Below are 24,896 nucleotides of genomic sequence, written 5' to 3' on the forward strand. Positions count from 1 at the left end.
CCAGAGACGTCATCCCAAGTACGTACCCGATTATTTAGGATAACGTAGTGTGATGTTAGTGAGTGAGTGAACGAGGGGTGGTTTACGTGGTTCCTGTTGCTCACACCAGTGAAGGTTTATGATAGTATCAGAATACGTAGTGAATTCATACTATGTCTTTGAATGCATTCACTCATATGTATATATGTATACACCATACACTCCTCTCTCTACAAAGAGGGTGGTTAGAGGAGAGAAAGATTGAACAGAGAAAAGGATAGTTTGAAATGGAAGAGTGGAGTGAAGTGCGTACAGACGTATATTGTAAGTTTTTCAAGTATGTGGGTCATTTTCTGAAAATGTGTTTTTGATGCATTGTTTTTATATACCACCGGTAGACTAGGAGTGTGTATGCATTTGTACAGTATCCTTTGTTTTGTTTTATGAAGGAGATTCACGAAGCTAAGCTGAATATTATTCAATTTGTACATCTATGGATGACTGGAGTTTCCATGAGTGCTTTGAGGCTTCGAGGGAACCAAGGATGTTCCATGTTTGTACTGCTGTCAAGACCTCTTAGTTGTCGTAGTCTGCATCATTGATGTCTCTAATTCTCTGCCATACTTGCTGTACTTGTTTGAGCTGCTTCTCGTGGATATGAGCCTACTGATTTAATGAGTAATTGTTCGTTCAGTTCAATGATATTTCCAAAATTGGGGCTATTATTCATTTGTGGCGAATTGTTGAGCCTTATTTTGTATTCATAGTAATTTCAACGTGCTTGATTTGGAGAAGAACATAAGGGGACAGGTATGATCATAGTCTTGGCTAGATGTAAATTTTGGTTCTTTGGGAGATGCTAGAATCTGTATACTAGTCAGGACTGCTTTTCCTTGTGCAGGTTTTTTTTTTTTTTTGTATATCATCTGATTTATTAATAAACCACTTAATGTTAGCATGACCCAGGATTCTTCAGCTCTTCGTGTGCTATCTTATAACTTGATGTTAGATTTAATTCTTCGTATGGCCGCTATAGTAGATTTGTTTGAGTTTTTTTTTTTTTATCTTCTAGTCTTTTTCGAATTTCTTTAGTCTATTTGCATTAATCGTGTATGTTCTTGGAGTGAGTTTTTCCAGACCACAATTTGAGTGCCGTCATCGGCATAGATGTGCATGCTCATGATACTTATTGATGAGGTAATGTCAGCTGTATAATCCATAAATAGCGTTGGTGATAGTGAGCTGGCCTGGGGGACCCCACTCAAATGGGGGGAATCTGGGTGATGTTGCAGAATTGATGATGATTTCTTAGGTGCCTTGGTTTAGAAAGTTACGCAGTATCCATTCTGTGATCTCAGGTATACTTAGTTGTATTGATTTATATTGTATGCTGTTTGTCCGCGCTTTTTCAAAGGCTTTGCTTATACCTCATTTTGTATAATTGTACAACAATAATTCCTTGTTGAGTGGAAATAACTATTTTTTTTTGCTTGCCGCGATCAAGATTAACGAGATGGTGCTTTTGCTCCTCCGGAAATCGTATTGATAAGGATTAATGAGGGTGTTATTTTCAGTGTCCTCTTAACCATAGGTTTACAGATCTTTTAAAAAAGTTTACCTGGGATCTGTAGAAGGGATACAGGTCTGTTTCTGGCATTCTTGGTTTTGGTATCGTTATTATTCTGGTCTCTTTGAACCTGTAGGGAAAGTATTCTGTGCTTAGCATAGCATTGTAGATGTTGAGAAGGTACTGGATTACGTTTAGAGGTAGTTTGCTGATATACTTCTTATGTTTTCTTTTTTCCGGTGCTGTACAGAGTTCCGTCACGTCATTTGCCATTGAGAAGGGTGTATTAGGGGGTCTGTATATACATATTGCTCCATAGGAATCCAATATTTCCTTGCTGATCAATGGAGTGGAGCCTTGAAGGGGTCCTGGGTTGTGATGATACACTAAAGACGGAGTACGTTAGCTTGAAATTATTATATGTAGTGGGGCTTATGTTTTTTGACGTAGAGAAAAGCATACATGAGGTAACTGAGGTGACATAAGGTAATTGAGGTAACTGTATTCTAATAATGAGTACACGAAAACAAATATGTCAGAACTTCCACGAACTTACTACACCAGCTTGAATCGGAAAAAATAACTACTTTAGTTAGGCTGTATACTTTCTTTGATATCGTTTTCTTTGAATAATATGTGAAGTGACTTTTAGGGATAACTAAGGTAAGTAGTATTTATCATCGGTTGTAGTTTCGTTCTGCTTCGCGATTAGGAGAAGCGTGAAAAGTAACAAAATATCGTGTGGATATATTTCGTAGAAACTGGCATATGCTGGAACATTTCCCAGGGGAGGAAGCCAAATTTAGTGAGACGACCTTTATAATGTTGACACAGGCAAGCGCGGCCAATGAGAGGGGGGTTCAAGGGGTGCTTCGTACCCGGGCCCGGGGATCCAAAAGGGGGCCAGGGAATTTCCTGGGGTCTCAGAGTATGTTTACATATATTGACTATCAACCACAGTTTGTGTGGTGAGCCTACATAGTTCAAACATCCTTAATGCACATGTGAAGTAGACTCTACTCATGGCATAAGATCATAGTACATAAAAACAGAATGACTAATAGGGAAGGAAAGGGGACCCGAAAGAAACTTCGTAACCCATGATAAAATCCCTCTTCGAGGTCCTGCATGAGAGGGGACTGGGCTGTGCCACGTAAGCTGCTCATAGTGGGTTGGGGGTAATATGTTAGAGGTTTGCTGTAAGACTTTCTGAAGTCGGCTTGTAGCTATACATGTATAATGCGTTAAGATATCAAGTAGAAGTCGCATAAATCATACCATTGTTATGTATGAGAATGCCATGTATTGCAGTTTGATGCAGATTGCAGATTGATGCAAGCGGAGGTCCGTATGACTAGAGACGTGTGGGGCAGGTTCAAAGATTGGTGATTTGTGTGAAGGAAGTCCATCTAGGTACAGATTGGTATAAGGAAAGTCCAGTTCGTGTATTATACCAGGATCCTGCGCATTGGACACCCCTGTTCCGTTGACTGTATATATATATATATATATATATATATATATATATATATATATATATACACACACACACACACACACACATATATATATATATTTTTTTTTTTTTTTTTTTTTTATACTTTGTCGCCGTCTCCCGCGTTTGCGAGGTAGCGCAAGGAAACAGACGAAAGAAATGGCCCAACCCCCCCCCCCCCATACACATGTACATACACACGTCCACACACGCAAATATACATACCTACACAGCTTTCCATGGTTTACCCCAGACGCTTCACATGCCTTGCTTCAATCCACTGACAGCACGTCAACCCCTGTATACCACATGACTCCAATTCACTCTATTTCTTGCCCTCCTTTCACCCTCCTGCATGTTCAGGCCCCGATCACACAAAATCTTTTTCACTCCATCTTTCCACCTCCAATTTGGTCTCCCTCTTCTCCTTGTTCCCTCCACCTCCGACACATATATCCTCTTGGTCAATCTCTCCTCACTCATTCTCTCCATGTGCCCAAACCATTTCAAAACACCCTCTTCTGCTCTCTCAACCACGCTCTTTTTATTTCCACACATCTCTCTTACCCTTACGTTACTTACTCGATCAAACCACCTCACACCACACATTGTCCTCAAACATCTCATTTCCAGCACATCCATCCTCCTGCGCACATCTCTATCCATAGCCCACGCCTCGCAACCATACAACATTGTTGGAACCACTATTCCCTCAAACATACCCATTTTTGCTTTCCGAGATAGTGTTCTCGACTTCCACACATTTTTCAAGGCTCCCAAAATTTTCGCCCCCTCCCCCACCCTATGATCCACTTCCGCTTCCATGGTTCCATCCGCTGACAGATCCACTCCCAGATATCTAAAACACTTCACTTCCTCCAGTTTTTCTCCATTCAAACTCACCTCCCAATTGACTTGACCCTCACCCCTACTGTACCTAATAACCTTGCTCTTATTCACATTTACTCTCAACTTTCTTCTTCCACACACTTTACCAAACTCAGTCACCAGCTTCTGCAGTTTCTCACATGAATCAGCCATATATATATATATATATATATATATATATAGTAGTGATCGGTATGACACGGGCAAAATATGCCCCATAGAGGCCATCTTGGGAGGAAGAAAAATCAAGACAAAAAAGAGAATGAAAAAATGATCAGGGATCAGTAAGTGTTCGTAGACCTGACTCTTCAAGACAAAAAGGTTTTGCCTTTTTTGTCTGTTTTCCTGGCGCTACCTCGCTGAAGCAGAGGCTAGCGATGCTGTTTCCTATGGGGTGGGGTAGCGCCAGGAATGGATGAAGGCAAGCAAGTATGAATATGGACATGTGTATATATGTATATGTCTGTGTATATGTATATTTATATATATGTGTATATGTCTGTGTATTTGTATATGTATGTATATGTGTATATGTTGATATTCATATGTATGTATATGTGCGTATATGGGCATTTATGTACATATTTACGCATATGAGTGGATGGGTCATTCTTCGTTGACTGTGGACCGCCTGATGCAACTAGGATTCGAACCTATGCACTCGACCCTAGGCGGCCTGTGAATGTCACGCTACACCACGGAGACCCTATTTGTGGATACAAAAAATGTCATAAAGGATAATTAACACAATCCAATTGGATTTTTTTTTTAAATAGCAGTTGATAGTGGACCCTAAAGAAAAGGACATTAGATAATGCAAAATAAACGTAATTCAAAGAATTATATGGAATTTAAACACTTGATATTTACGAACTGGAAGCCGTCCATCCACATGATAAAGAACCTATACGCTATTCCACCCTCACCCAGAGGCTTAGATTAATTGCAGGGTTTTGCACAAAGTTATACAATCTACCGAAAATCGCCTGTTATAAACCAAAACACTGAGCCGAAATGAGCTTTTCGTAAGGGCTTCATTACTGCATCCCAGGAGTGGACGGAAGCAGCGGATTCTAGGCACCTGAGATGTAAAAGAAAAGAAAAATGAAATTAGTTTCGGAAATGATTTTTGTGGACTAGATACATCGTGATATATATAGAGGGAGACACGAAACATATTAATACAATCATATTCATATAGTTTATACTGCTTTTAAATCATCGTATAATCATGTAATATATCAATATAATTCTTCTAATCTGCGATGTATATATATATATATATATATATATATATATATATATTGTGTGTGTGTATGGGTCGGGGAGATATGTGAGCTCGGAGAATCATGGCAAGTGGCTTGGCGAAAGCCTTGCTTAACATGGGATGTTGTAAGACGGTTCGAATGGGTGGTTGAATTTCTTGAGAAAGGGGATGACTGTGATGTTCGTTGGTCAGTTAGGACTTTCCATATAAGTATGAATCATGATGAGGTGACAGAGGATTACTGGAATGCATATATATACAGTGCCATCACGTAAAAGTAACTGGGGCAAAGGTGAGTGTTCGATTTACGGTTGTTCAAAGCAAACAAACACCTGATCCACAAATGCTCTACTATCCCTGAAACCACATTGTTCCTCCCCAGTGTGATGTTCATCAATTTTATGCCACCACCCTCACAGTCACCACTCTACCACATAACTTACCAGGTACACTTTAGTTCCTCTTGAATTCATATAACGATAGTATACAGGATTTCTGTCAGTTCTTAGGCAATTGACGATGGGTCAGAAAATACACAAATATATCACCAATCAACATTGTCACTCCCTTTCATGAGAAATGTAACAGTGCCCATCCACTCCTTCCTGCCACTTTACGTTATGTCGTCGTACACAAGACTTGTACCACCTCTCCTCTTTTCACCAAACCATTCTCTCCTCTACCCAAACACCGTGCACTCTCCCTACATCTCCCACCCAATCATCTACCTTTTTGAACAATCCTTCAAAACACTCACTCCATCTCCTCATAACATTTTCCTTGCCTGTTACCCCTGTAACCATATACACCCGGCAAAATGATGTTCCCACGTGTTCTCTCTGCTTTCGTTCCCACGTGTTCTCTCTGCTTTCCTAACACCATCCACCTCCTCCGAAAACAGTTTTTAATCTCCCTTAAATTTGCCCATAAGCTACTACCCCATCTTCCATTTACCCTCTCTTTCCATTCCTGCATCTTCCTCCACTTATTCATGTATATCTCCCAATCACTCGATTTCCTTCCCTGCGGATATTGCCTATCAACTTCTCTTTTTTTTCATTTATGTATTGTTATCATCTTAAATTCCCCTTCCCATCATTCACTTCTTTATAAGTAATCCCTTCCACCTATGTGCTCCATAGAGAGTAAATCAAAGGCACGTGTCCTGGAATGGGGAGAACTTTCTATTTAAAAGAACTCTCTGTTGAACTCTTTCTAACAGGTAAAAACTCAAGTGTGTGGACCACTCACAGTAACAGCTACTCCATAACACATGGTATTGCTCTTTATCTATCATATGCAACTTGTTAGTTAAGAAAGTAATTTCTTTTTTACATCAGAGTTCGATAATTCATAACACCAGGCCCTGAAATTTTTGGTGATGCTGGATGAGATGTTTGCTGAGAATAAGTAGAGGTTACTACTAACTGGCACAACAGGAGCATCCAGGTGTGTTTCCACACTTGGCACCCTTGGAAACAGCAGTGCACAGGGGCCCGAAGGTGCAATGACCGGCACACGATGAACCTGTAGAACAGTCCGGAACGTAGGCGACACAGCACTTGCAGCCGTTGCCCTGACAACCGCCAGGCAACTCCCGCTCTCCACACGCGCAAACCGCTCGGCATTTGCCGTGTTGATCCGAACATTTCGAGGTAGGGTAGCAGTCTGTAAAGAATAGGCGAGTTAGGTCACAATCTCTGTCTTGGAAAGCATATTTATATAGCATGAAAAAAATGTATCAAATTTGTATGATCATTTCACTTCTTTATTCTCGATGGGTATGAAATAATCTTAATTTCGAAAGTCGGGAAATGTACAGCTTCTGACTCATTGCGACGCCTCGCAAAGAAAGTGGACGAAAACGTCAACTAGGTTTCTGCTATGGACTGAAAAGATATTTATTGTCAGATCCAGGCAACGCTGGTGGAGCTGGCCCTATTGCATGACCAAGGCCACGTCAAGATATACATATGGGTTTGGTCCGAGACGAATAAAAAATTGCAAGCAAAACACACACACACACACACACACACACACACGGTAGTGTTGGAGTTGACAGATACACAGACACACGCCCTCATTTCGCTGAACCTGTTCGCCAGCTCCGACCAACACCAACTGCTCAAACGGCAGTTTGGCAATAAAGATTGGGAAACATTAACATACGCTTCACTTTTCGCTACCTTGTAACGAAATTATAGATTACCATATATAAGACCTCAAGTACTTGCCTCGTCGTCGTAGGGAAATGTCAGCGTTGAACCACAAACTTAGGCTATCTATCCTTCCTTCCTAAACTAGCCAGCCAAGTGGACGCAGTGCCTCAGCTAAGAAGTGCAGGAGAGAATGCTTACCCAGGCAACACAGACATCCTTTCCCATTGCACTGGACTGGAGAGATGACGTTGTTGCATTGTTTGCTACAGGTCCCTGGGCAGGCCTGGGTCCTGGGACAGAAGTTGAAGTTACTCTCCGAGACGCAGCAGAACCGGCCGTCTTGTCGTAGGCCAAAGACTACTGCTTCCGTGTCCTTGCATTCCGTCTGATAAACGCCTCTCTGGTTACTGCAGCTCGTCCTCTGGTTGTCGCCTGTGGCGGAAGAGTGTTTACAAGAACTCGCGCTCAGATTACCCTAATATTTCAAGCTATTTTTCTGGGGGCAGGGGGCTTGCTTCCTCAGTGGTGTCTGCTCTGAACAGCATTTATGGAAAATGAAAATAACACTGATATAATAGCCAAACATCCCCCCCCCTTCCCTTCCTATAAGAGCCAACCGCTCTCCTATATGATCGTGAAGTAGACTACTCTGGAGAGAGAGAGAGAGAGAGAGAGAGAGAGAGAGAGAGAGAGAGAGAGAGAGAGAGAGAGAGAGAGAGAGAGATACTCACTGGCACAGCAGGCACACCCAGGTTGTTGATCTGAGCACTGCTCGCCTTGGTGCCCCACCGTGCACCTTGGTGGCAGAATGCAGTCGTGGGGACACGACACGTGTCCCGTGCAGTCCGGGACATTGGCGATGCAGCACTTGCAGCCAGCGCCCGAACAACCGTCTCGTAGCTCGTACTCCCATTTTGAACACTTCCCTTTGCATTCGCCTCCCAGGTGGCTGCAGGTTGGGCTCGGGTAGCAGTCTGTTACGAGAGGCTTGTTAAATGATATATATATATATATATATATATATATATATATATATATATATATATATATATATATATATATATATATATATGTATATTTATATGGAGAATGTGTGGAAAGAGAGTACGTTATTTAGGAAAGCAAAAATGGGTATGTTTGAAAAGTAGTAGTTCCAACAATGTTATGAGGTTGCGAAGCATGGGTTGTGGATAGGGTTATGCGGAAGATGTTTTGAAGATGGAATGTGTGAGGACACTATGTGGTTGTGAGGTGATTTGATCCAGTAAGTAATGAAAGGGTAAGAGAGATGTGTGGAAATAAAAAGAGAGTGGTTGAGAGAGCAGAAGTGGATGTTTTAAAATTGTTTAGACATGTGGAAAGAGGATATATATGTCAGAAGCGGAGGGAGCAAGGAGAAGCGGGAGACCAAATTGGAGATGGAAGGATGGAGTGAAAAAAGATCTTGAGCGGTCGGGGCCTGAATATGCAGGAGGGTGTAAGGCATACACTGAATAGAGTAAATTGGATCAATGTGGTATACTGCTGTGTGTGTGTGTGTGTGTGTGTGTGTGTGTGTGTGTGTGTGTGTGTGTGTGTGTGTTTGTGTGTGTGTGTGTGTTTGTGTGTGTGAGAGTGTATTTAAATGTACATTTCTTCATTATCTCGATTCTTGAAGATGTAAAATATCACTAAATTGCTCGAATCTTTGCGTTTGATTTTCCATGGTAACTACCATCATATCTATGTGATTACTATTTGTGATTTATGGGGATTTGTGATATATGGGGAGAGTTTTACACTCGTGTTCTCCGTCTTAACCTTGTATATGTGTACCGTTTCTTCATTCCTATGTATGTTCACAGACACACACACACAAACATACATACACACATACATACCCCCTAGCCCAAGTCAGGTTCCCATTCTATCGACCAGCCCTAGGGATGGATGAACAGCTGGGTGGACTGTGGACCGGCCGCCGCGACCAGGATTCGAACCTATGCGGGTTTGCTACCAAGCGACTCCTTGCGTGCATGACGGTCAGGAACGCTAACCGCAAAACCACGGAGGTCCCTCTGTGTGTGTGTGTGTGTGTGTGTGTGTGTGTGTGTGTGTGTGTGAATAGTATTTGAGTGATACCCCATCTATTATCCTTGAAAATATGTACTATGTTTAACTTCCATGTGCACACAGACACACACACACACAGACACACACACACACACAGGCACACACAGACACACAGACACACACACACAGACACACAGGCACACACACAGACACACACACACACACACACACACACACACACACCCTATGTTTGCGTGTCTGTGTGAATGTGTGTAAGCAACTTCGTAATAGTCATATTAGTTCATATATATATTTTGAGCAATGACAATGACTCTGATAATGATAGCAGTGACGAGGATGGTGGCAGTGAACTTACCGAGGCAACACACACAGTTGCCGTTGCCGCAAGCACGCGAAGAAATGACCCCGTGGCAATGTTTGGTACATTGCCCGGGGCAGCTTGGCGACGGGTAGCAGACGTCCGGGGCGCAACACGTGCATCCGTTGCCATGGCAGCCATCGGCAATTACAACCTCCGACGCATCGCACTGCACCTTGCAGCTTCCTCCGTTGTCAGTGCAGGTGGATTTCGCTTGACAGTCTAAGGGAACAGATAGGTTCTTGTACAGGAACGAGATACAGATCGTACTGGAGGAAAAGCCTTAATTGTTCTGTTCACTATTTGAGCATCCTGGTTTAATGAACACACGTGTTCACGCAAGAAAGTCTCACACAAGACAGTTAGCGATTAGAGTAACAAATATGACATATATCTGTAGAAGGTATGTCTGATATATATTCCATATTGTTACTTTGATATCTTGGTATATTGATTATATCACTTGAAAGCATTTCCGTGTCGTAGGATCAAAGAACAGCATGTATTCATAATGACCTGTAGAATATTCATGTCGTTCAGAAAAAGTACCTCGCACATGTGACTATTATCATTCTTTTTTTTTTTTTTTTTTTTTTTAATCCTTGGTCGTTATTTCCTGTGTTAACGAGATAGCGCCAGAAACAGGCGAAGAAAGGCCACATCCGCTCACATCCAGTCTCTAGCTGTCATGTGTAATGTACGGAAACCACAGCTCGATATCCACAACCAGGCACCACAGACCTTTCCATGGTTTACCCCGGACGCCTCGCATGCACTGGCTTAGTCCATTGACAGCACATTGACCCTAGGATACCACACCGTTCCAATTCACTCTATCCCGTGCGCACCTTTCACCTTTCTGCATGTTCGGGCCGCGATCATTCAGAATCTTTTTTTACTCCATCCGTCTGTCTCCAGTTTGGTCTCCTCGTTCTTCTAGTTCTCTCCACTTCTGACTCATATATTCTCTTTGTCAACCTTTCCTGCTGAACCTAATAATCTTGCTTTTATTCACATTCGCTCTCAACTTCTTCCTCTTGTACACTTAACTCACTCGCCAACTTCTGCAGTTTCTCTCGAAACTGAGTCACGTCTCCAGCCCTCTCATCCCCCACAGACTGCATACTCGCCCCTCTCTCAGAGACTTTCTCACTTACCTCCCTTATCACCCCATCCATAAGTAAATTGAACAACCATGGTGACATCACACACCCCTGCCACACAGCAACCTTCACTTGGAACCGTTCACTCTCATATCTTCTTACTTGTACACAAACCCAACACCCTTGATATAAACATCTCTGCTTTTAGCAGCTTTCTTCTCACACCGTGTATTCTTAAGACCTTCCACAACTCATTTCTATCAACCCTGTCATATGGTTTCTCTAGATCCATAAATGCCGCATACAAATCCATCTGTTTTTCTAGGCATTTCTCACACATGTACTTATAAAGCAAACACCTGATCCCCATACCCTCTACCACTTCTGAAACCACACTGATCCTCCCTAATCTGATGCTCTTTACATGTCTCGACTGTCTTAGTCAATACCCTCCCATACATCGTACCAGGTATACTCAACAAACTTGTACCCCCTTGCCTTAATAGGATGGCACTCAAAATGCATTCCTTCAATCATCAGGCACCTCATCATGATCCATACATACACTGAAAAGCCTTATCAATTAATCAAGAACACAGTCACCCCCTTCCCTAATGAATTCAACTGCAATACTATCCATTCCAGCGGCTTTGCCACTTTTCCTTTTACGGAAGGCTTTCACCACCTCTTCTCTCTTCACTATACCACTCTTCATGACTCTCTCACTTTGCATACCACCTCAACCCAAACACCGTCCATCTGCCACTCTATAGTGACACACATTCAACAGCCCTTCAAAATATCATCATTATATAAACAACTGCTTAGTGAACTCCCATGAGGAAGTTTCTCTCACGTGAGATACGTTATGCTTATATATCTATGCACCAACGTATGTAAAGGGCTCCCATTTCTCCCTAATTTTGCTAATACAAGCTTCAGGGTATTATGAAATAACGAAGGGGAAAAGGCAGGGGAAATAGTCATATTACTCTCAGTAGTGATGATGTTACTGATAACGACGAGGATGATGGCAGTACACTTACCGAGGCAACAAACACAGTTGCTGTTGCCGCATCTTTGAGGAGAAACGATCCCGTGGCAGTGTTTGGTGCAATACCCTGGGCAGTCTGGCGTCGGGTAGCAGACGTCCGGGGCGCAACACGTGCATCCCTTGCCACGACAACCATGGCCAATGATGACCTCTGTCGTGTCGCACTGCGATTTGCAGATTCCTCTGTTGTCAGTGCAGCTAGGCTGCGGTTGACAGTCTAGGGGAACAAATAGTTTCTTGTATCAAAGCGAGACAGGATGAAAATGGAGTAAATCCACATCTGTCCTGTTCATTTTTTCAAGTATTCTCGTTTGATGGACATATAGGTCACGTATTAATATCTCAGTTACCATTATGAATAACAGCAGGTATGGCATACCATCTCTGGATGGTATGTGTAGCATATCTTCCGTAACTTTACTTTGATTTCTTGGTATGTTCAATATATACATCCATTGAAAGCATTTCAGTGTCGTAAGATTAATAAAAAAAAAAACAACCGTAGTTTACAATTGACCCCTGGAATATTCATGTCGTTCAGTGACAGACAGAATTACCTCGTGTACATAAATATTTTCATTCTATAGATAAAGATACAAAGCACACGTATTTATGATTTAGTGAACCACATGATGAAGTTTCTGATACATCGGACAGATCTCTGCGTCAACGTGTGGTAAAGGGCTCTGTTTCGCACCAGAGAGAGAGAGAGAGAGAGAGAGAGAGAGAGAGAGAGAGAGAGAGAGAGAGAGAGAGAGATCACTAAAGAAATAATGTTGTATATAAGAATATGCAAGGACTTGAAAGACAAACTTGTATGAAAGAAAGTCTGGGTATTGTTTAGGACGTGAAGAAGTGGTCGTCGACGTAAACATGGTTCATATACACATGGATCTCTCTCTCTCTCTCTCTCTCTCTCTCTCTCTCTCTCTCTCTCTCTCTCTCTCTCTCTCTCTCTCTCTCATATGTATATACACTTTTGTTCGGTCTCTCACACTTAACGCACCTATGGTGATAACGACAATTATTCAGGTACTGATTCATGAAAACTCCGTCTCTCAGTGTGTCTACATGCGCTTTCAGACTTCAGTTCAGACCAGGTAAAAGTTATAATATATCAAAGTGACGCTTTTTGGAAGACGACGATGAAGCCTCGCAAGACTTGCCGAGACAACTGACATATGCAGCGATGATTCTCGCACCGTTGAGGGGAAATGACTCCCCTGGGGCAGTGTTTGGTGCACTTCCCTGGGCAATTGGAAGGCAAGCTTCGTTCGTATCTCGGAGCACAACGCGTACAATCATTGCCCTCACAGACCATCAGCGAAGCTTATCTCCGTGTCGTCAAACTGTTTGCTTCTTACAATTCCCTCCTCTTTGCTCAACCACAGGTGGCTTCTGTAGCTCATACTGAGAAGTAGGTATTTGGAATGTATGGGAAGTGTTTACACTGGAAACAAAAGAAGATCTGAAGATCATTTCCCGTGAACTCAAGCTCTGAAGATCTTTTTTCTTTAAACTCAAGTCTTGCCAGTCTTTTTCTTTGAACCTGCTCTTCATGAAGGTGAAGGTATAACCATTTCATTTCTTGAAATTACCTTTATATTGTATGTGATACTGACGTTATACGGGATGGTAGTGCGATCGCATATGTCTGTGGTTGTAGTGTGTGCTGCTTCTTTTCCTCCTCTTAGTCAGCCAGTTGATATATATATATTGTATATATTCGTTTTCATGGGCTCTGGTGGTTATATATCCTATGTTTCCTATAGACTATATGTTTTCAGGTACTCGCATGCCATATGCGCTGGTCCTCATCGGGTATTGCTTACTAGTGACTGCCAGACATTTGATGCCGCTTCGAATCATCTCCACTCGTCCAACTCCTTGTCAGACATCTTTGATTTTTTTTTTGTACGGTACTTTTTAGCATCCGGTGGTGGGGGTCGTTTGCTGACTGCGTCCTTCCTGGGGTTTACTCATCATGTGCGCAATGCTTTATCTTCTGTCCTTGTCCCTTTCATGGTCAATAGTAGACAGGTTGTCATCTGGAGGGGCCTAGAGTGCTACGTGGTCAGCAACGCTAACCTTTACACACTTGGAGGTCCGTGAAGTTTAGAGTTTATGGTGTAGGGGCGAAGGACTGAGTGAACCACTTAGTGACCGGATCCTCTCAAAAGTTTCCTCCTTAAAGACAGCTAGAACTTGCCAGTAGATGAATGTCATCCGGTAAAGTGATTTTTTTTTCTTAATGATAACATTCAGATGAAAATCCATGAGTAGACGGGAGTGTTCTCGTGAATCGTCCGAGTTAAGGAAATACGGAAGTGTTCTTGTGAATCGTCCGAGTCAAGGAAATACGGAAGTGTTCTCGTGAATCGTCCGAGTCAAGGAAATACGGAAGTGTTCTTGTGAATCGTCCGAGTCAAAGAAAGACAGAAGTGTTCTCGTGAATCGTCCGAGTCAAAGAAATACGGAAGTGTTCTTGTGAATCGTCCGAGTCAAGGAAATACGGAAGTGTTCTCGTGACACGGCCGAGTCAGGGAAATAAGTCCCATCGTATTTTCATGGGTGGATGTGTTGGAAATGAAATGTTTGAGGACAATATTTGATGCGAGGTGGTTTGATCGAGTAAGTAATGAAAGAGTTAGAGAGATGTGCGATGATAAAAAGAGTGTGGTTGAGAGAGCAGAACAGGATTTCTTGAAGTGGTTTGGACATAAGGAGAACCGGGAGATCAAATTAGAGATGGAAGGATGAAGTGAAAAAGATTTTGAGCGTTCGAGGCCTGAACATGCAGGGGGGTGGAAGACGTGCACGGAATAGAGTGAATTGGAACGATTTGGTATACTGGGGTCGACGTGCAATCAGTGAACTGAACCAGGGCATGTGAAAAGTCCGGGGTAAACAGTGGAAAGGTCTGTGAGGCCTGGATGTGGATAGGGAGCTGTGGTTTCGGTGAATTTGCACATGACAGCGAGAGACTGAGTGTGAACGGATGTGTCCTTTTTTGTCTGTTTTCCCGGCGCTACCTCGCTGAAGCAGGGGGAGTCGATTGGGTGTGGGGTAAGAAAAGAGAATGTATATGTTATCTTTTTTTCCTTTCCTTCATGTACTTGTGCTGTTTCCTTTGGGGCGAGGTGGCGTCGGGAATGGATGAAGGCGAGTAGGTATGGATATGTACATGTGTATGTATGTACATGCATGTGTGTGTATTATATACAGGTACAGGTGAGTATGTGTATAATTATGTGTGTGTAAGTGAATGTGTCTTTCTTCGTCTGTTCCTGGCGCTGCCGTGGTAACGCAGGAAACGTCAATCAAGTATGAATATATATATATATATATATATATATATATATATATATATATATATATATATATATATATATATATATACTAATCCAAAGGTCCCATGGAGGGTTTGTCGTTTTCTGGAAATACGCTCGCTAATGTTGCCATCTGCAGTGAACGAATCAAAATACAGAATATAAAGAATAGCAGAAGAGGGAAGACACTAAGACTTACCTAGAGGCACGCAGCATGAACACCCATTGCCGATACAGCCTTTTTTCAACCTTCTCTCGGAAAAGTAACACGTCTCTCTGCAGACTCCTCCTTTTTTGCTGCAGCCCTTCTTTGTTGCACAACCTGTTGTGGGAAAGAGTTGGCTCGAGGCATTACGTCTTCGTGGCTCTATATGTTGTGCTTCATCACAAACACAAACACACACACACACACACACACACACACACACACACAGACAAATATATACAAAGCTGCAAGTCAAAGAGAGAATGGAGGCATTAAGGTCCAGCCTCTTGCTCCCGCCCTCTTTTGTCGTTTTCCAAGACATGCATGGAATATGGAGGAAGAATTTTCTCTCCTTTTCTCAGGGATATATATATATATATATATATATATATATATATATATATATATATATATATATATATATATATATTCCTATGAGTCCACGAGGAAATGAAACACAGTTCCCAAGTGCACTTTCGTGTGATAATCACACCATCAAGGGAGATCCAAGAAAGAAATATAATAGTCAGTTGATATATAACGATGTGATTATTACATGAAAGTGCACTTAGGAACTTATTGTGTTTCATTTCCCCGTGGACTCATAGGAATATACTTGATCACGCGCTCAATGGTGATTCTTTCCGATATATATATACATATTCTGTTCTTTCATTCTGGGTTCCTTTCCCATAATGTTCATTACTGAGATGTGATAAATCACGAAGGCTTTAATCACTTGATCAGCAGCCGCTGACAATCTTACCTGCCAAACAGCAACTGCAGGAGTTGCCTCTACACCCTCGTGGAATCACGGTCTCCCAGATTTCACAGGACTTCTTGCACACTCCAGAGAACCTCGGACATTTGGCTCTCGATCTGCACACTGGCGAAGCAAGACATGTTAGTTACAGTTCAAGACTGTATGCAGGAAAGGCGATGGTGTATGCTAAGAGAAGGCTGCCAATAATGTGTGTGTATGTGTCCTCAGCCTCATCGTCATTCTTAAGGTTGACTGAATGACATATAACTGCATTTAAGACCGTGATGTAAACTTAGTGGAGAGAGGAAAGGGGGATTTGTACCTAAGACTTATAAGGGATTCTGATTGTTTTTTTTTTTTTTTTACAATGCTTTTTCACATGCGTTGGTCTACAGGGAAAAATGTTGTAGAGTTTATGTTTTTTCTGCTGTAATGCATCCCTTCCAGGATCGAGGTTGAGTGTTGATTGACCATTTACTGGACTGTTTGGAAAGTCTCATGACGTAAACATCAGAGCCTTATTATCAAACTTGAACAGCCGTATTTTACTGGATTTTTATGAGATAATGCGAAACATTAAAACCCTCTTTGCTGGTAGAAGAAAATGATCACTAAATGCTATGAACCTTTTCATTGACACATTAAATGCTTCATTACGGAAACTTTTCGTTGCTTACAGCAGGAACGTCAGGATACTTAATACTGAAAGATAGAGACTATCATTTATGAAGCATCGTGAGTCTTAATAATGAAACATTAAACCACAGATTTCCTTACATATAACTTTGCGTTTTCGTCTTAAGCAAATGATCGTGTATTGATAAAAGTTTAGCGTACTCTTGATCGTAGCCTTTGCCAAGATATTTTAAGAACTGTATCGGATGTATGACTGGTTGAAAATACTATCAGAACTTCATCAGGACACTGCTGTATGGAAGATCTAAAGTCTTAAATGAATAGGGTTGTTGATCGACAAGGTATGCTCAGCAAGGAAGTTAAAGCCTACAGATAGTACAGGAGTGACGAAAAGGGGTAACTGACATTTTCTACCTCTTCCTCTCTCGGCTAATTCCAGGATGTCGTAATCGGTGATCACTTCATCTGAAGTCAGCTCCTCGGGGAAAATTTGAAGCGTGTCATTCCTGTCCATGTTCTCTTTTCTTAGATCCGCCTCTTCTTCTCCCTCCTGACTGGTGTTTGCATCTGAATCTTCCATCTCGGGTACAACGACTGACGGCTGCTGTCCTGTTGTGCCTGGCCACATTTTGTCAGTCCTGTTGCTCTCGGTCGGCGGACTTTCGGCTGAGACATGAGAAAGCTATTTAGAAATTACGGTGATCATATTGGCCGACTTTGCAAGGGCGAAAGCATGCCCCTCCTCATGGCCATCTTGGATAAAGGGTAAGATCAGAGGTAACGAGGAAGACACAAAAATATGCAGATAGAATTATACATAAGCTCCTGATGTGTTTGTGTACAGTTTTTAGAGATGAGGTTGCAGAAAGAGGGAATGAAAATTTAGGTAAGAAAATCTCACGGGTTCACTTGTACGAGGAGATTAGGAGTATCCACAACGGTTAATCCTCCAGTGGCTGATCTCAGAAGAGAAACTGTGGGAAACAGCAGCCAGACACGTACCCACCCGCAGGTCCTCATTATATAGTTATGAGAGTAGTGGCCGAAGTAATAACTGTGGAATAGAGAGAGCGAAGCATCTTCGTTGAGGGGAATGGAAGGAGATGGTTGAAGAGAAATGATAGAAGAAATGATAAGGTGGAAGGGTTTTGATTCCATTCTGGCTTGCCAGGACAGGAGAAGAACCAATTCAGATACGTGAGCAGAACTGGTTACTGGGGCGAATGATGGCATAAAAAAAAGATGCAAGTCCCGTACAACACCCCAAGCTTTTGACAAGCGGATATGATTGTGCCTATCATGTTTATATCATTGCAGGGCCGACGTACGGTGTCCTGAAACTGAAAGGTAGGAAACAAATGAGATTCAGCCAGGTTGAAATTGAGTTTGGGTATCATTTTTTAATATAACTATGTGTTTGCTTCCCGTTCTGCGGTGTTCGAATTAAAGGTGTGGATATGTCCATTGTCAGAGAGAGAAAGAACGAGCATAAGAGTGAGGAGGAGACGAGAAGGTGAACTGAAAGTATGCAAAGTGTTTTGCAGGCAAACGTCATTTGAGGAAGAAAGAAAATGGAGAGGTGATGTAACAGAGAATCTTGAGGGAACGCCACTGCTGGTAGTGTGAGGGGGAGGCGTCGGTCCATCAACAATGCAACTGGAGGACTTTAAGAGGGAAGCAGAAGAGCTTCGAGGCAGGAAGGAAGTTTAGCGAGCAAAAACCATTGCCTCAACCTCATCAAATCTTTCGCATGTATAGAAGTGTGTGTGTGTGTGTGTGTGTGTGTGTGTGTGTGTGTATGTGTATGTGTGTGTGTGTGTGTTAGCATATATTTCTTCCATTCTGCAACTGTTGTTATACCGATCTCACCCTGGCAGCAGAAGGTATTGCTGGGGCAGTCATCGTCGCCAATGAGTCGCATCGTGTTGCACTCGTCCTCCTGCACCAGGCAGAGTCCCTCAGCTGCACCGCACCTGATGCCGTACACTGTAGCCTCCATTCTCTGAAGAAGAGTGGGCGTCAGTCACTTGAGGTTCTCGGGAAGGCGAAGACAATGCAATGTTTACTCCTGCATGACGTTTTGTAACGTTACAATTGATGAACGATTTTTTCAAATTCTTTGTTGGCCACTTTTCCCCTCCACTAATACAGACTGCGTTATGTTTAGTGGATGCGAAAAAACACCGAAGAAATGAGTGTCATTGTTATTATTTCTATTTCTTTGATTACGCTCTCGACATGGCGTAATACGCATGGGATATTTATAGTTTCAGGTAAATCTTTTCGTAGGCCCATGTCATTCGAGCATTATGCGCTGCAGCTTCTTAGGGCATAGTGACATACCTGCGTGACAAGGATGTTACTAGTAATTAGAGGTAGTCATACAGTCATAACAGTCATCTTTTGTTATCATCGAATCACGAAGTTATCCATTTTAACTCGGCTTTTGTGACTGTGTGAGTGTATACTTGTGTCACCTAATATATATTCCCTTACAAGGTCGTGGGTGTAAACTCTGTAAAGTATGCACAACACCAAGAATTATTGTTTTCCTATAACTGGACACAAGTTTTTTTTTCTTTTTGACGTAGAAAATATGGCTTGTGACTACGCTTCTTGAAGGTTATATCGAAGATTATTTAGAGATTCAGCCAGTGGGCCAAGTGAATGAATTGTCTCAGTTTGGAGATGTGTTCCTCAAACAATTCTGTGGCCATTTTACCTACTTGATGGTTATCTGAGCTTGCTGACGCAGTGGTAGGGGTTTCTGTAATATTATATTGAATACTGAAGCAAATACTTCAGCGCATGCTTGAATCTACTTCATAAGTCGTTTGTTTAACCTAATAGCACTTTAAAGAATAGACAACGCACGTTTGTATATGTTTATCGTTTTTTTTTGTTAATGTTTTTTGCACTTGTATGTGAGACAACATTGACGTAAAACTCGAGGAAGTACAAGTCACAAAATCATGTCAGCAAAAGACTATTCTGGCCGCTAGCTAAGGACTATTCTTCGTATAATTACGTACCGGGGGGTGACCTGTGACGCCGCTGGTCAAACACGGTGTTAGGCAATATTCATGTTAAGCTGGAATGTTTATGCCGCAATGACAGCTTACAGATATTATGAGACAGTATGATTACTTTTCGTCTGCTCAGATTATGCTTTTGTTTATCAGATGTTGTCTCCTGGCATCTCTTGGTTCTTTTTTTTTTTTTTTTTACTCTCGCGGGATGTAGCATATCAAGGACCAGAACTCTGTATTATGACGTATTCTTATGTTTATTACTGTCATCTACATCCCGTTTTCTTTCATTTCTTTCTTACTGAAGGCTCAAATATTTTCTTTTTCATCTGTATTTCCTACACCAAATTATTCTTTTTTTATTGCCAACGTAGCCATTAATAACACTATCTATCATCCTAGATATAAAGAGCACTACCTAACGCACTTGAGGCCTTTTAGAGAGTCTGGTGTGTTCATAGTCTCTGGTCACCACCATCTCCTCCAAGTACAAGGTTTGTTCCCTATAGTTTTGTCCTGTCCTCTCCACCAAGGGTGGGATGCGACACGTACCTCAGTATCGGCACGACAGGTGCAGAAGGCGAAGGCGAGGAGTAACACGTTCGTCCCCTTCATCTTGAGAGGCGGCGGTAGAGCTGTTGGTTGGTTGGTTGGTTGGTTGGTTGGTGGTGGTATATCCCCTTCGCTGCGAGTCCTGGAAGGGAATCACAACAAGTATGAATCCTCTCCTTTCAATCACCGTCAGTCGTAGTAAAGTCTTGCCCTCCGTCAGCAATACTTAGAAGTCGCAGCCGAGCTACGAAAGGTCGAAACCAGAGCATGAAGGCGGGTTTTAAGGACACTTTACACACACACACACACACACACACACACACACACACACACACACACACACACACACACACACACACACACACCACCTGTGATGCAGCTGTTATGCAGTATCTAGATGGGTAGATCATCCTGTTTACAGAGATAAGTTTAGAGAGTTGTGTATTGTGATGTAAGCCAAGGGAGTTCTGTTGTCTAGGTTGTGATTGCGTGGGGATGCGAGTAAGAAAGGAGGTAATAACACAGGACGCGGTGTGGCTCGTGGCACATCCCCTCACAGTGTAGAACGTCCTTGGGGGTCACTCGTATACGCAAGATGGTTGGTTACTCACGTCGCATGATGGTTGGTTGGTTACTCACGTCGCATGATGGTTGGTTGGTTACTCACGTCGCATGATGGTTGGTTAGTTATTCACGTCGCAAGATGGTTGGTTAGTTACTCACGTCGCAAGATGGTTGGTTGGTTACTCACGTCGCATGATGGTTGGTTAGTTATTCACGTCGCATGATGGTTGGTTAGTTACTCACGTCGCAAGATAGTTGGTTGGTTACTCACGTCACATGATGGTTGGCTGGTTACTCACGTCGCAAAATGGTTGGTTGGTTACTCACGTCACATGATGGTTGGTTGGTTACTCACGTCACATGATGGTTGGCTGGTTACTCACGTCGCAAGATGGTTGGTTGGTTACTCACGTCGCAAGATGGTTGGCTGGTTACTCACGTCACATGATGGTTGGCTGGTTACTCACGTCGCAAGATGGTTGGTTGGTTACTCACGTCGCAAGATGGTTGGTTGGTTACTCGCATCGCAAGATGGTTGGTTGGTTACTCACGTCACATGATGGTTGGCTGGTTACTCACGTCGCAAAATGGTTGGTTGGTTACTCACGTCGCAAGATGGTTGGCTGGTTACTCACGTCACATGATGGTTGGTTGGTTACTCACGTCGCAAGATGGTTGGTTGGTTACTCACGTCGCATGATGGTTGGTTGGTTACTCACGTCGCAAGATGGTTGGTTGGTTACTCGCATCGCAAGATGGTTGGCTGGTTACTCACGTCACATGATGGTTGGTTGGTTACTCACGTCACATGATGGTTGGCTGGTTACTCACGTCGCATGATGGTTGGTTGGTTACTCACGTCACATGATGGTTGGCTGGTTACTCACGTCGCATGATGGTTGGTTGGTTACTCACGTCGCATGATGGTTGGTTGGTTACTCACGTCGCAAGATGGTTGGTTGGTTACTCGCATCGCAAGATGGTTGGCTGGTTACTCACGTCACATGATGGTTGGTTGGTTACTCACGTCACATGATGGTTGGCTGGTTACTCACGTCGCATGATGGTTGGTTGGTTACTCACGTCACATGATGGTTGGTTGGTTACTCACGTCGCAAGATGGTTGGTTGGTTACTCGCATCGCAAGATGGTTGGCTGGTTACTCACGTCACATGATGGTTGGCTGGTTACTCACGTCGCAAGATGGTTGGTTGGTTACTCACGTCGCAAGATGGTTGGTTGGTTACTCGCGTCGCAAGATGGTTGGTTGGTTACTCACGTCGAAAGGTAACGAATACAAGAGAGAATGACTTAGTCCTGCCATTTTTTTCCCCGGGTATGATTTTCAGTTAGGTGCCTCTGTTATGTTCGTCTCCCCCCCCAAAAAAAAAGGGTAGGGTGAGATTCAATTTACTTTGAAAGTTACATTTTTTTTTTGCTGTTTTGATGAATCTCGCCATATTTCTTTTCTCTCTTTCTGAGGTGTATCGTGTACCAACTAGGATGAGAATACATCTGTATCCCTGAGTCAAGAATGCAGATTAAGGGTAATCGATTACTGTCTCCTTGAGAAGTCGTTTCAGAGGCGTGGAGAGAGAGAGAGATGCATGCATGCATGCACACATACACGAGATCTCTCGTGTTGTTCTGCCTGCGTCTTGTATGCCGAAGTTGGCCGGCCGGCCGAACGCCCCATATATATTGAAGGTCAGACACCATGGGGAGTTCTAGTTAAAGAGTTAATCTATAGATTACAAGTGACGGTCAGGTTACCACCAACTGCCGGTCAAAGAAAGCGCCTCTCGCCACCCTAATTCGGCCGGCATTTACCGACTGTAAACGACTGTCCGGACAGCCTAAGTGGGTGGGGTAGTTGGAGCTTTGTTTCAACAAATGACGGAAACAAATGACATAAGGGTGAAAATGAAATACGAAATGCAATGTGGATATATATTTTTTTTTATCATACGTTGTCGCTGTCTCCCGCGTTAGCGAGGTAGCGCAAGGAAATAGACGAAAGAATGGCCCAACCCACCCACATGCACCTGTATATACATACACGTCCACACACGCACATACACATACCTATACATTTCAACGTATACTTACATATACATACACAGACATATACATATATGCACACGTGCATATTCATACCTTCATCCATTTTCGCCGCCACACATGAAATGGCATTTCATATATATATATATTCCTATGAGTCCACTGGGAAAATGAAACATAAGTTCCCAAGTGCACTTTCGCGTAATAATCACATCATCAGGAGAGACACAAGAGAGAAATGTAAGTCAGTATATATATATATATATATATATATATATATATATATATATATATATATATATATATATATATATATATATATATTCTTCAGTGATAGTAATGTCTATGTACAGCTTCAACAAATGTTTTTCTGATGCTCTGGTGTGACGCGATGGATAATGATGAACTGTACGAGGGAGAGATCAACGAACGTTCCCTGACTGACGCACACAAGTGCTGCAATGTGTATCTTTTTGTCTTTGTTTAGTTTTGTTCATCATGTTTGTGCACGAACGGTTGGGACGATGTGGAAAGCCGAAGGCAATTTCCCACCCCGTACACTGAAGTTAAATGGATGCCTCGATGGTGAAGGTAGAGGTAAGGTGACACACTTGAGAATAGGTGAGGTGTAGGAAGTGTGAGGGGGAGATGAGGGGAGATATGGAGTGTCTTGCTGGGAAACACAGAGGGCGACAAATATAAGTCAAATGAGTCCAGAATGAATGAGATGAATGAGGTGTGAGGTGGAGAATGTGGGATGAGACCAGATAAGAGAAGAGATGACATAAAATGAGAAGTGGAAAAATGAACGAAGCTGATAAAGAATGTAGAGGCGATATAAAAAGAGTTGAGGTAAAGCCAGGTGGGAAAAAAATCGATTTTTGTTATACTTTCGAGAATATTTTTTTACGTTTGGCAGGACTGTTACTTCACCAACTCACAACTTACACTATTTACAACATCAGTTTAGAAATTCGTGAATATTTGCATGCGGTACAGTTGTCTTCAGCGTCACTGTATCATCCTTTAGGTTAATGATAAGCGATCCAGACCACAGTGTTGAGGTGCTAGCGTCCTGAGTGGTTTATGCACTCCTGCTGGCTATATATATATATATATATATATATATATATATATATATATATATATATGAACAGTTTCAGCAACTCTCGCATCTCTGAGCTACTCGCATCTACCTCGCTTCGACACCTTTATTCTGTAGTCTGAGTTTGTGTACGTGAAAAAAAAAGATAGAAATAGTGTTATTTATGTAGTGTTTGATACCGTTAAGGACCATTTGATCGGTATTTGATACCGTTAAGGACCGTTTCAGTACTCACCTTTTAGCCTGGGGTCCTCACTCGGCCATGAAATTTGTCTTTGAGAGTTGTGCCAGGTAGTCAGGATGGTTCCCCGTCCACGCACCTCGACACACTACCAGTGACTGAGCGGCACACGGCCTGTGCTGAACCTATCCAAGCTTCCACATCGGCCGCGTACGTTGTAATCGGCTTGACTTGATCCTTATCGATGGTGTTAACTTCGGCGTCATATGCGTCAGCAAGGTGGCGCCAGGAACAGAAGGAGTGGCCTCATTCGTTCACATCTACTATTAAGATGCCATGCGTGATGTAGTGGCATCATAGATCCCGATCTACGACCAGGCCCCACAGCCTTGTCCGTGGTTCCCCCTGACCGCTTTCTATGCCATGATTCAGTCTATATGATAGCACGTCGTCTCAATTCACTCTGTCCCGTGCACGTCTTACACTATCCAGCATGTTCGTGCCCCTAGTATTCAAAACCTTTTTCAA

General features: G+C 42.6%; 2 protein-coding genes across 4 annotated transcripts in view; one reads left to right on the forward strand and one right to left on the reverse strand.

The window, feature by feature from the left end:
• The window catches only part of LOC139766633 (tubulin alpha-3 chain-like), a 52,853-nt gene continuing 27,957 nt past the window's right edge, over window positions 1-24,896 (forward strand). The window contains exon 1 of the mRNA XM_071695509.1: window positions 1-18. The gene's annotated coding sequence lies outside the window, so the exon portion shown is untranslated. The remainder of the gene's footprint in view (window positions 19-24,896) is intronic.
• On the reverse strand, window positions 4,690-24,542 carry LOC139766793 (uncharacterized). 3 transcript variants are annotated; one of them, XM_071695712.1, is made up of 12 exons: window positions 24,423-24,542; window positions 20,458-20,599; window positions 18,746-18,878; window positions 17,291-17,542; window positions 16,244-16,363; window positions 15,472-15,594; window positions 11,936-12,160; window positions 9,784-10,008; window positions 8,087-8,329; window positions 7,554-7,787; window positions 6,625-6,864; window positions 4,690-5,010 (listed from the first exon to the last, which is right to left on the reverse strand). In XM_071695712.1, the coding sequence occupies exons 2-12, from the start codon at window positions 20,518-20,520 to the stop codon at window positions 5,003-5,005; spliced, it is 1,866 nt and encodes a 621-aa protein (XP_071551813.1). In that variant the 5' UTR covers window positions 20,521-20,599; window positions 24,423-24,542; the 3' UTR covers window positions 4,690-5,002. The 3 variants fall into 3 exon arrangements, with proteins under 3 accessions (XP_071551813.1, XP_071551812.1, XP_071551814.1); XM_071695711.1 differs by having other exon boundaries at window positions 17,282-17,542; XM_071695713.1 differs by lacking the exon at window positions 11,936-12,160 and having other exon boundaries at window positions 17,282-17,542.

This window comes from Panulirus ornatus, chromosome 58 (assembly GCF_036320965.1).
Source record: "Panulirus ornatus isolate Po-2019 chromosome 58, ASM3632096v1, whole genome shotgun sequence".
In the NCBI taxonomy this organism is placed as follows: domain Eukaryota; kingdom Metazoa; phylum Arthropoda; class Malacostraca; order Decapoda; family Palinuridae; genus Panulirus; species Panulirus ornatus.

Bases quoted from the DNA above. Each gene is read 5' to 3' on its own strand.
- LOC139766793 (XM_071695711.1), bottom strand. From the start codon at position 20,520: ATGAAGGGGACGAACGTGTTACTCCTCGCCTTCGCCTTCTGCACCTGT. The intron at 15,595-16,243 runs GTAAGATTGTCA...TTCCCACAACAG, and splicing joins CTGCAGTTGCTGTTTGGCAG to GTTGTGCAACAAAGAAGGGC. The intron at 6,865-7,553 runs GTAAGCATTCTC...TATTCTTTACAG, and splicing joins AGGATGTCTGTGTTGCCTGG to ACTGCTACCCTACCTCGAAA.